An 11713-nucleotide genomic window follows, 5' to 3' on the forward strand; every position below is an offset into this window, starting at 1 on the left:
CATTCTTCTTCTTTTTTTACATTGCCAAAACGACAAGTATATTGAGCTTATTAATCCAAATAGAAAAACTAATTGCAAATTGTGAAATAAATCTATAATCAAAATTTCGAAATAACCATTCGGGTATTAATAATTTTCTGATTGAGGTCAGCAGGATTAATTGGGAAAGTATTTAATATCCATTACAATCATTATGGTCGAGATCCTTTTAAATAATCAGCGTAAAAATCGTACCAATTCACTACCAGAAATCCTCTCAAACAAAGGGAATTGGTCGAAATGAGAAACCATCCACTCGTGAAGATCGCGCACGTCCGTGATTGTGTAAACGACCCCCTGAAAGCAAACAGTTCAAATACACATAATTGGAATGCATTAAATTTAGACCAGTCAATTAACAGGGTGGATAATTTTTCACAAATAATCGATAGTAAATTTGCATTCACATGAGCGCTACTGATATTATCGTTAACAAAAATAGAAACTGCTAGAGTTGTATACTGCAAATCACACAGTCAACATATCATATGTCTTGCTCAGGGTTGAGTATTAACACAAAGATATTTACCCCAGTTCTTGAAACATGTACGCGATACATACTCAGATTCTTGATGCTTACTCCAAAGATTGTTTCATGTATCTGTTAACTCTTTAATACATCCTGTGGCTCTTGATACAAATCATAACTCTTGATATACTCAAACTCTTGACAATGCCTTGATTCTTGATATAAATATAATCTTCAATTGATATATACCTTTCCCCGATTCTAAACACTTGTACTCGACATTTGACATATACATCAACATTAAATTCACGAACTACACATAAAATCACCACTTCATAAAAATCGGGACACTAGAAACATTTCCGACACTTGGTACATACCCCGACACTAGACAAATACTTGACACTGTCTTTGAACATAACCCGACACTAGGCAAATACTTGACACTGTTTTTGAATTAACATACCCCGACACTAGACAAATAATTTACACTGTCTTTGAACATACCCCGACACTAGACAAATACATGACAATGTATTGATACATACCCTGATACTAGACAAATACTTGACGCTGTATTGATACATACCCCGACACTAGACAAATACTTGACACTGTCTTGATACACTCCCCGACACTAGAAAAATACCTGGTACTTTCTTAGTACATACCTCGACACTAGACAAATTCTGGACACTGTCTTGGTATATACCTCGACACTAGACAAATAATTGGCACTGTCTTGGTACATACCTCGACACTATAGACAAATACTTGACACTGTATTGATACATACCCCGACACTAGACAAATACTTGACACTGTCTTGATACATACCCCGAAACTAGAAAAATACCTGGTACTTTCTTAGTACATACCTCGACACTAGACAAATTCTGGACACTGTCTTGGTATATACCTCGACACAAGACAAATAATTGGCACTGTCTTGGTACATACCTCGACACTAAAGACAAATACTTGACACTGTCTTGATACATACCCCGACACTAGACAAATTCTTGACACTGTCTTGATACATACCCCGACACTACAAAAATACCTTGTACTTTCTTAGTACATACCTCGACACTAGACAAATTCTGGACACTGTCTTGGTATATAACTTGACACTAGACAAATACTTGGCACTGTCTTGGTACATACCTCGACACTAGACAAATACTTTACACTTGTCTTGGTACATACCCCGACACTATACAAATACTTGACACTGTCTTGATACATACTCCGACACTAGACAAATTCTTGACAATGTATTGATACATACCTCGACACTAGACAAATACTTTACACTGTCTTGGTACATACCTCGACACTAGACAAATACTTGGTACTGTCTTGGTATATACCTCGACACTAGACAAATATTTGACACTGTTTAGGAACATACCCCGACATTAGACAAATACTTGACACAGTTTTGATACACAACCCGACATGTGCACTAGGTAAAGACCCAACACTTGATATATATATATCCCAACAATTGACATATACATGTACAGGCATCGACACTACACTTGATAAATACCACGACACAAAACACAATGCCCAACACTTGATAAAAACCGGGACACATGACATATTCCCGACACTTCATTCATACCCCGACTATAGACACATACATATTCCGAATCTATAAACACACATCGCACTCTTGATACATTATCCTGTACTTAATACATACCTGGCGCCAACACTACACACATGTACTTGACACTAACTCTATACCCTGACACTAGACAAATACTCGTTATTTGATAAATACATGTACCTCAACACTAAACAATTACCTATCATTTGATACCCTACACTAGACACATACCCGACACGACACTTATACCCTTATACTGAACACATAAATGTACCCGGCGCTATTTTTTCTTTTACATCAACCTGGCACTAGATATATGTACCTACTCCAATACTAGACACATAACCGACATTTGATAATGCCACAAGTTTTGACTTTACAGTTACATGTGCCACTACTCTTGAGAATTTTGACTTGATACATACCCCAATAGTTGAAACATAAGCCAGATTTGACACAAATCCGACTCCTGATACGCACCCTTACGTTTGATACATACCTTAACGTACATACACTGGCTTTTGATACATACCTCGACTCTTGATATTAAAATTACATACACTGGCTTTTGATATATACCCCCCCCCCCCCAACTCTTGATGTTAAACGTAAATACACTGGCTTTTGATATAAACCCCAAACTCTTATGTTAAACGTACATAGTACACTGGTTTGAATACATACCCCGACTCTTAAAACATAGGCGTACTCCGCCAGCAGGCTCTGACTGATAATCCGCCACTTGTGCTTAGTTTTTTTGAAGTGTGGGTCGGGGAATAGAAAAAACATTTTCGACAACTAAAATCAAAATGCTACATGAATGTCAACAATATAAGGTTAGATATATTTGTTATTTTTTGCAAGGTTTCAAATGTAGATCTGTAAATTGCATTAATATTTGGTTCTTAAGAACGGATACAAATAGGCACAGTAATAAATAAACAGAATTCATCAAGAAATTGGGTCCTTTTTTATGGGACGACGGTAATGAATTTTAAGGAAGGCGACTAATTAAGAAACAAATCCAATTGAAGATGTTTTTTACAGTTATTTATTCTACTTTATGCTGGATTAAATTGAAACCTAAAAAAGACATTGTCACAAATACAAAACGTCTCTAGAGAAAGATAATGTTTTGTACCCAATAGATGACCGAATAAAAATGGATAAATAAATAAAATAGTAATAATTCAATGGTAAAACATTATATTTCAAATAACCAGCGCTTGGATGTTGAGAAATGTAAATATAGAAATACCTGTCCTTTTTGAAAGAAATTCGGGAGGTATTTCATGGCATTGGACCGAATGCATGAGATGTTGGTATACTGTCCAGGATTCTGAGCTATAAGGGCGTTGATTCTGTCTTTTACATAGTCAAGTACCTTCACCCGAATTTCAATGCCAAGCATAAGGGATTCGGAAAACATTGGTGACAAAGACACTGAAAATGAATGGGTACATTATGGTAAAGGCGTATTATTTGTTTCTAAAGGAAATCTGAATATTAAGAATAGATAAAGATACATGTTTAAGTATTATGGGTGCTGTGTGATGTATATCATGGTTTGGGGTCACGACCCCGGGTTTAACCTCATTAAAGCTGACATGAATTCATAAAAGCATTCGGTCGCCATATTAGTTTTGATCATTCCTCAACTGCCACTGGGGTATATATACCGGTGGAGAAAGTTACGGTCCGTTGCTTTCCGATCGTGCCATTCAGGTTGCACGGACTTCTAAATACATGAACTACACATTGTAGTAAAATGTTTGTTAAAAAAGAATAAAGGAAACTACAATCAATAAAACATAGATATATTTATTCTTTGAAAGAATTTTCAAGGTATCCGGATGATTTTGCAGAAATAGGGCTGTTTCACTTCGCATGCACATCGAACACGTGTGTCGTTCATACAGAATGCATAAGGTCTGCTTTTTTTTTTAAAACCCCGCGGCACTACATCCAACACAGTGGATAAATGATAATAAATCCAAAAAAGTAACAACGTAACATCGTTTCCATCAGTGTTTATAAAAACACTCCGTTTCTTGAATCCATGCGGTCATTGTCATTGCTCGATCTGCCACAGTGTGTGGATTGCGCAGGTGTGATGTTGTCACACACACAGGAAAATGTTCCGCAATTATCGAAGATTTTTGAAAGATGTGTGCCTGGATTTCAGTCTGTCTTGTTTCGTTGTTCATTGGATATTCCTTACCAGTGTAGTGGTTGTATTATTTTTGTTCAAAACGCTTTTTTACAAGTTTTTTTCGTCCAATGTAACGAAATACCTGAATGCGGTGAAGCATGAATAGTACTATCAGCCTTATAAAGGGGGTGTGTAGCGATGAGCAGAACAATAGAAAACTACAACTAATATGGCGGTAGAAGGAGATAAAAGGGAAATAATGTGTATTTATGAATTCATGTCAGCTTTAAACAGAAACCAGTTTAACTATATATGGCAATTTGTTTAAACCTATAATATAGATGTTCTTTTGTTTCTCTGATGCCTTATTATCTTAACTTTACATTGCTTAATATTTAGCTTAACGCGCAATAAAAATACTCAATTGAGGTCCCAATGTCGGCACAACCTTTCTTGTATCATCATCAGAAAATGTGCAATTTCAGTTTGTCACGTGATGGACAAGCTGTAATTCATTCATCACTGTCAACATGGTCAAAAAGACAAGATTGGAACTTTTATCCTAAAAAAGATGTCATTATAATGGACATTGTGCCTTAAACATCTACAGATAGCGGAGAAAATATAGACTAGGTTGAGCACGAGACAATATGGTTTCCGGGCTTCGGATCTTTACTGATTCCTTGCATATTTACTCCGGAACGAACCTGCAATATATATACACACACACACACACGAAACCAAGCCGACGACGGGTTATTAAAATCGATTCATATATAGGACACAATTTTACCAAACACGAAGAAAAGTACGTACGACACAGGCTATCAAAGGAAGGATTTTTGCATTAAAATGTGTAAACATTAAATGCTGTTTTTATATTTTTATTTTTACGAACTGCAGTTATTCCATATGGAATAAATGCAATAAATAGAAGTATTCCATATGGAATAAATGCAATAAATAGAAGTGCAGATATTCCATATGGAATATAATTTAATGCAAATATTCCATATGGAATAAATGCAATAAATAGAAGGGAAGTTATTTCATATGGAATAAAATTTAATGCAAATATTCCATATGGAATAAATGCAATAAATAGAAGTGCAGATATTCCATATGGAATAAAATTTAATGCAAATATTCCATATGATATAAATGCAATAAATAGAATCGCAGTTATTTCATATAGAATAAATGCAATAAACAGAGGTTTTACTGATTTATCCACAAGTGCCTTTACCATAGGGCCAATGGAAGCATCTGACAACCCGACTTCAAGTTTTCTGAAAAGTGAATAATCACGGTACATTGATAAAGCCTGTTTGATTAATCGAAAACATTAAGTTTAAGATTGTTCTTTTAGAAGCAGCTTAGTAATACAGGGAAGTTATAAGGATATCATCTGATCTGAATCTCTGTAGAGTTTGAGGGCATCGAAACTCTATTTCAGATATATATACTTATCCATTATGCAATATTAGAGTATCATATCTTCATTAATTCATTAAAATAAATAAATTAAACAAAACAATCTCCATTGTTTTAATATTTTCTACATTTTGATAAGTCAATATATGGCATTCATACATGCAAAGCAGTTCTCCTTTTCCGGTACAGAAAACGTCATTTCATCATTAGAATGATTTAATACATGTAAACTAATTTTATATGGATAGGACAATTAAAAGCATGATCCATTGGAAAAAGACAATAAAAAAGAAATAGTACATCAAGACTCGGTCGTATTGCTCCGCTACTCCCTTCCACGTATCTTCCTCTACCGGCTCAACTGTAACTGGCTCGACTTTCCCGTCCTTTACATTTTGTACAAATCCATCATCTAATTTGGAAGCAACTCGAACCTGCGATTTCCTTTTATCCATGTTACATGGAATACAAAGAAATTTGAGTTGCAAAATCTTCAGAACAGTTGCAGCTGTTTTCGACACTTTTAAGTTAGAGTCTCTATAGTGGAATCGCATGGTGACAATTGTGAGGATGCATATCAACGTACTCATAGTCATTGTCACAACCAAAAAATAGGACAATATAGACATTGGCTCTGAGGTCTTTGGCATATTTTCGCTGATTAGAGTCAAGAAAACGGCGAATGACAAAAATATTGTGATGGCATATGACACACGCTCACCGCTATCAACAGGTAAGGCAAAAACTAGAGGGTTGAGTATGGACAGGAGAAGGATGGGCGCCAACATATTGATGACAAAGTAGAGAGCTCTTCTCTTCAGATTGATCCGGAGTTCAATTATACTTTCAGTTGTAACTATATCGGAGTATTTCATCTCAGTGCTTTCTAGTTTCCATAGAGCATTGGGAGAATAATAAGTTGTATCGATAGTAGATATGTTTTTTCCAGGCATCAAAACAGCTTCAGATGGCAAAAAACCCCAGAGAGCAAAAGTAAAGAAACAAGACTGTGTATCAAACGGAAATTTGTACATGTTTACATTACATAAACTTTTGAACAAACCCCCAGGTGTCCACTGCACTGCGCCACTATAATGTACTCTTCCTAAATAATCATCATTCCCTAACGCTTCCATCTTATTCGCAGGATTAATCAAAAACACGCTTGGAACCCAAAGCTTTTTCTTAGGAATGGGTAGCATCTCAATGTCACCATAATTACTTGGCGTCCAGGTCAGACGAAAGTCATGCCAATCGAGTATGATTCCAAACACAATAGATATAACCCCTGAAACTTCGTCAAAATCGTTCAAAGAAAAAATAAGTGGGTGCATAGAAACCTTTGTTGCTTCCGACAGATTTTGATTTGGTCTAATGTCCGTTGAGTAATTCTGGAATAAATCCCCAAGAAGTCGCTCAGCGTCACTATAACTTGCACACTGAACATTCATAAACGACAATCCAGCAGTGAGTAAAAGAAAATAACAGGAACTACACATGCATTTCATCGTTGGAATAAGATTTTCTTTATTTTTAAATTTCACAAGGCTAAATATATTTGTGACAGGTTTTCATGTGTATTTAACTTTTCCAATTCTATTTCCAATCTGAAATACTCTTGCCCTGAGACCTACAAAAATGTGTGAAGGTTTAAATGTTTCGCATTAAATTCAACCAATTTACTAGTAATCCCCCAAAAGAGATCAAATGGAAAATCGTCAAATACATTAATCGCGACACATTCACGTCATTTGCTTTATACAATCATTAGTGTGCCAACTTTACTATTTTTACATAAGATAAATAATGGTCACCGAAAATCAACGGAGGATGAATTATTGAAAACGTTTAGGATGCAGCAACCTTTTAACTTCAGCAACCCATAACCCAATTGAGTATGATATAATGATATTTTAAAAATGGATTTGGAAAAAAAGCGTTGTTTTTTAATTGGAATAGAATGAAATCAATGCTTAAGAACTTGTCACAAATGAATACATCTCGTTGTATTGAAAGTGAGTGAATTTCCGGATACAACACTTAACCGCTGATCCAATTATTATGTGATGTTCTGTTTCAAACAACAATTAAAAACAACTAGGAATGAGTCAATCCTGGAATACAATATAATTGAAAGTCAAACAACAATTTTAGTTACGTAAAAGAAACATAGCAGATGAAAAGAATACTAGTATTACCGACGAGTGAAAGAGAATATCAAACTCCTTCTTAAAATTAAATCTGATTATAAGCTTAAGAAAGTGCATGTAGCTCAATTGTAAGACCACAAAGTCACGATGGTTGTTACACTTAAACATGGATTGAAGTTAAGGTGGTATGGGACATCTGTCGATATCAATGTGAATTAAATTACATTACACATGTACTTAAAATACTTTCATCGGATTAAAATTTTCAAATTTTTAAAATCCCCAGCGGGATTCGAACTCAGGACTTGCATGTACATAAAAGTAGTGAGCCTTCTAACCCATTGTGCTCGCTGTTTCCTGATGACTTTAAAAAAAATTACATGTGTTTATAAAATTGTACTCAATTTATTCTTTATTTCGATGAATGGTACGCCACAACATCGAAGTGTACTGCACCAGCTTAAGGTTCGCCATCATCAAGAAATTACGAAGATATTCAAATTTGACACTAAATCTGAACATTTTATTAAAACAATACACACAAAAAGCATGTCTTTGTTGTTTACAGAAAAATGATGACGCTCAAACTACTTTACCAAGTACAATGTATTACTTTTTCATATTTTATATCTCATATGAATATTAACTTTTGAAAATGTACCGTGCTCTATAGTTAATAAACCCGGTCAAATGGGGGGAGGGGGTGAAATATGATAGTGGCCTAACAAAAAATACTGAGTGTCCTCCATAGCTCGTCACACAAGCAGTAGACTGTACACTGTACATACTGTAGCAGCACAATATCATGACAAAGCGACCTCTCAGTCAAACCAATGTCTTCGTGAACAAATATCATCTGTTATCTATTAAGATTTCTTTAAAACTGCGTAATTAAATCTTCATTAAATTATTTCAAATTCCAACCCTATTCCCGCTGTATGTAAGCTGTTAGTTTACTTAGAATGTGTGAAACCTACCATATATTTTAATTTTTAATGGACGGTCTAACTTTCATTGTCGAAATCGAAAAGTACATATATACTCGGTCGCATTGAAATACTTTTGCAGCCACTATATATATATATATATATATATATATATATATATATATATATATATATATATATATATATATATATATATATATATATATATATATATATATATATATATAGACATATATATAAATATAGATATATTTAAAAAAAAAATAAGAATACATGTAATTTCAATATAATATTTTAAACTAATTTTCGACAATAAACTATCATCATGATCTACATATCAATAATTTTTATCGAAAATATCTAGAGGTAGGCAAAATTGTTATCCATTCTTTCACAGGAGATATTTGTTACTCGTACTTACAGTCTGTCCAAGATACTTATGGAGCACGTTTGAAAGATTTTTTTGAAAGAATAAAAATTCACATATCTGTGAAAGAAATGCAATTAAAATTGATGAAAGGAAAAGTATCGGAGATATATCTTCATGGACAAATTATCGTTTTTCACTGGAAAAAATTCCCAGTGACGAAAATAGATTTCCTTCTAAAAAAAATTTAATGGGAAATGTAAACACCTTTTCTCCATTTGGAGGTCGCTCGGAATACCTCGCTCATTTTTTCAATGTTATCATCTGGGTACTTTCATCTCGCTTGCAATGCAAAATTCCCGTTCGTTTTATTTTTAACGTGTATTCAAACCCGGCAAGCTAAAGTGGGCGTTTCAAAGGAGAAATGTTGGAAAGAAAGAACATCGTTTGCACCATGAGGTATTTAATTTAACAAATATTTTATTAAGCAATTAGGTATATGCAAATAGGTACATAATAGGATTGCACATCAAGCTGTGTCTATTTTAGTCCTCTCCCAAAGGTTCAAGATTACAATTGATATTTCAATTATATTTGAATTATATAAGTTCAACAGGTATAAAATACAATAAGTTCATAATATAATATAAAACATGTTATTGCAGCATTAAAGGAGTTGAAATTCTCGTAGGGTTAAGAAGAGAGAAAGAACAAGTGAAAAGCTGTCAATGTGACAGCAAACCGGGTTTTCTTTTATGTGAACTGTATCCATAATTCAAGTCAACCCATATCCAGTGAAATGGTGTACCCTATGTGCAATATTTTGCCAAAAAATGACTAAGTTCAAAAGGTGGTATTTTTTTCATAAATTATTGGAAATCAAAATCCTAGCAATATGCACACCTCTGATATATGTACAACTGATCTGCAAAAGAACAACTTCCTATCTTGAGAACTGTAGGAGGAGTTATCCGTACAATAAGGGTACCCTATACGCAATATATTGCCAAAAAATGACTAAGTTCAAAAGCTGGTATTTTTTTCATAAATTATTGGAAATCAAAATTCTAGCAATATGCACACCTCTGATATATGTACAATTGATCTGCAAAAAAACAACTTCCTATCTTGAAAACTGTAGGAGGAGTTATCCGTACAATGAGGGTACCCTATATGCAATATTTTGCCAAAAAATGACTAAGTTCAAAAGGTGGTATTTTTTTCATAAATTATCAGAAATCAAAATCCTAGCAATATGCACACCTCTGATATAAGTACAATTGATCTGCAAAAGAACAACTTCCTATCTTGAGAACTGTAGGAGGAGTTATCCGTACAATGAGGGTACCCTATATGCAATATTTTGCCAAAAAATGACTAAGTTCAAAAGCTGGTATTTTTTTCATAAATTATCGGAAATCAAAATCCTAGCAATATGCACACCTCTGATATATGTATAATTGATCTGCAAAAGAACAATTTCCTATCTTGAAAACTGTAGGAGTAGTTATCCGTACAATGAGGGTACCCTTTTGGCAGCCGCCCGCCCGCCGCCATTTTCACAATTTTAATAACCGGATTTTTCCTTCGGAAAACCCGGTTAAAATGAGAAACAAATAAAATTAATGGAAATAAATAATAACCAAAATAAAGGTATTTATGAATATTGAATAAATAAAGAAAATGTGCGTAATAAATATCTTTGGACAGACTATAGATATCATTGATAAATCTCATCAACGTCTAGATGTTAATTATCATTACCATAAATTTCTAGACATATATCAAAATTGCCACCACAACCTATAAATAACTAGATATAAGAGATTATCGTCATCTATACAGTATACAACACTATCAGCGGTAATTGCCAATCGCTCAAAGATATCAGTAGTAAAATATCAACAACACCTATATTTATTAATACTAGTACTTTTCATACTTTTCCATTTATCTATGATTATTGTTATCTACAGTACCAACCCCCCCCCCCCCCCCCCATACAAAGATTTTCCACTCTCTAATATGTAGATACTAAGAGACCAACCAGAGCAAAGAATCATCATTAGAAGTAGAATGTACATTAAAGATGACGTTTACTCAGAATAAAAAAAATTCCACTGATGATAATGAAAAACCAACTATTGTGTGTTATAGACCTAACATTGTAGTGTTATTCATCACTTTCAAAAAAGTAGGTCAATGATCTACTTTTTGAGTTAATGACCATTGAATATTTTTGGAAAATTTAAGAAAAATCCATCAAAAATTTACACTATGATTGAGATTTTCTTAATTGTGAAAATAATACAAGTTGCTTAACTCTTCAGCAAAAGAGATACAGTTAAGAATGGTAGTGACGTTAAATAGATACAAAACATTAAGATTTCATTCACAATTTTTATAGATATTCTAGTCCGAATTTCCTCTATCAGTTTTCATATTACTCCTTCTTTTATTCAATATAACAAAAAACTGAATGATGATAATGCTAAAACATTTATAGTATTAAAGTAAGTATATTGACCTTTCTCTGC

At 33.8% G+C, this 11713-nt stretch overlaps 2 protein-coding genes across 2 annotated transcripts in view; both read right to left on the reverse strand.

Annotated features, from left to right (window-relative positions):
• The window catches only part of LOC128162099 (tRNA (guanine-N(7)-)-methyltransferase-like), a 31254-nt gene that overhangs the window by 1591 nt on the left and 17950 nt on the right, over positions 1-11713 (reverse strand). The window contains exons 3-5 of the mRNA XM_052825300.1: positions 3385-3569; positions 2811-2924; positions 235-336 (exon numbers count right to left, since the gene is read on the reverse strand). Of these exons, the coding sequence (XP_052681260.1) occupies positions 235-336; positions 2811-2924; positions 3385-3569 (401 nt within the window). The remainder of the gene's footprint in view (positions 1-234; positions 337-2810; positions 2925-3384; positions 3570-11713) is intronic.
• On the reverse strand, positions 5507-8859 carry LOC128162073 (acetylcholine receptor subunit alpha-1-B-like). Its single transcript, XM_052825266.1, has one exon. It carries the CDS (start codon positions 7218-7220, stop codon positions 5949-5951), a length of 1272 nt encoding a protein of 423 aa, XP_052681226.1. The 5' UTR covers positions 7221-8859; the 3' UTR covers positions 5507-5948.

Source organism: Crassostrea angulata, chromosome 1 (assembly GCF_025612915.1).
Source record: "Crassostrea angulata isolate pt1a10 chromosome 1, ASM2561291v2, whole genome shotgun sequence".
NCBI lineage: Eukaryota > Metazoa > Mollusca > Bivalvia > Ostreida > Ostreidae > Magallana > Magallana angulata.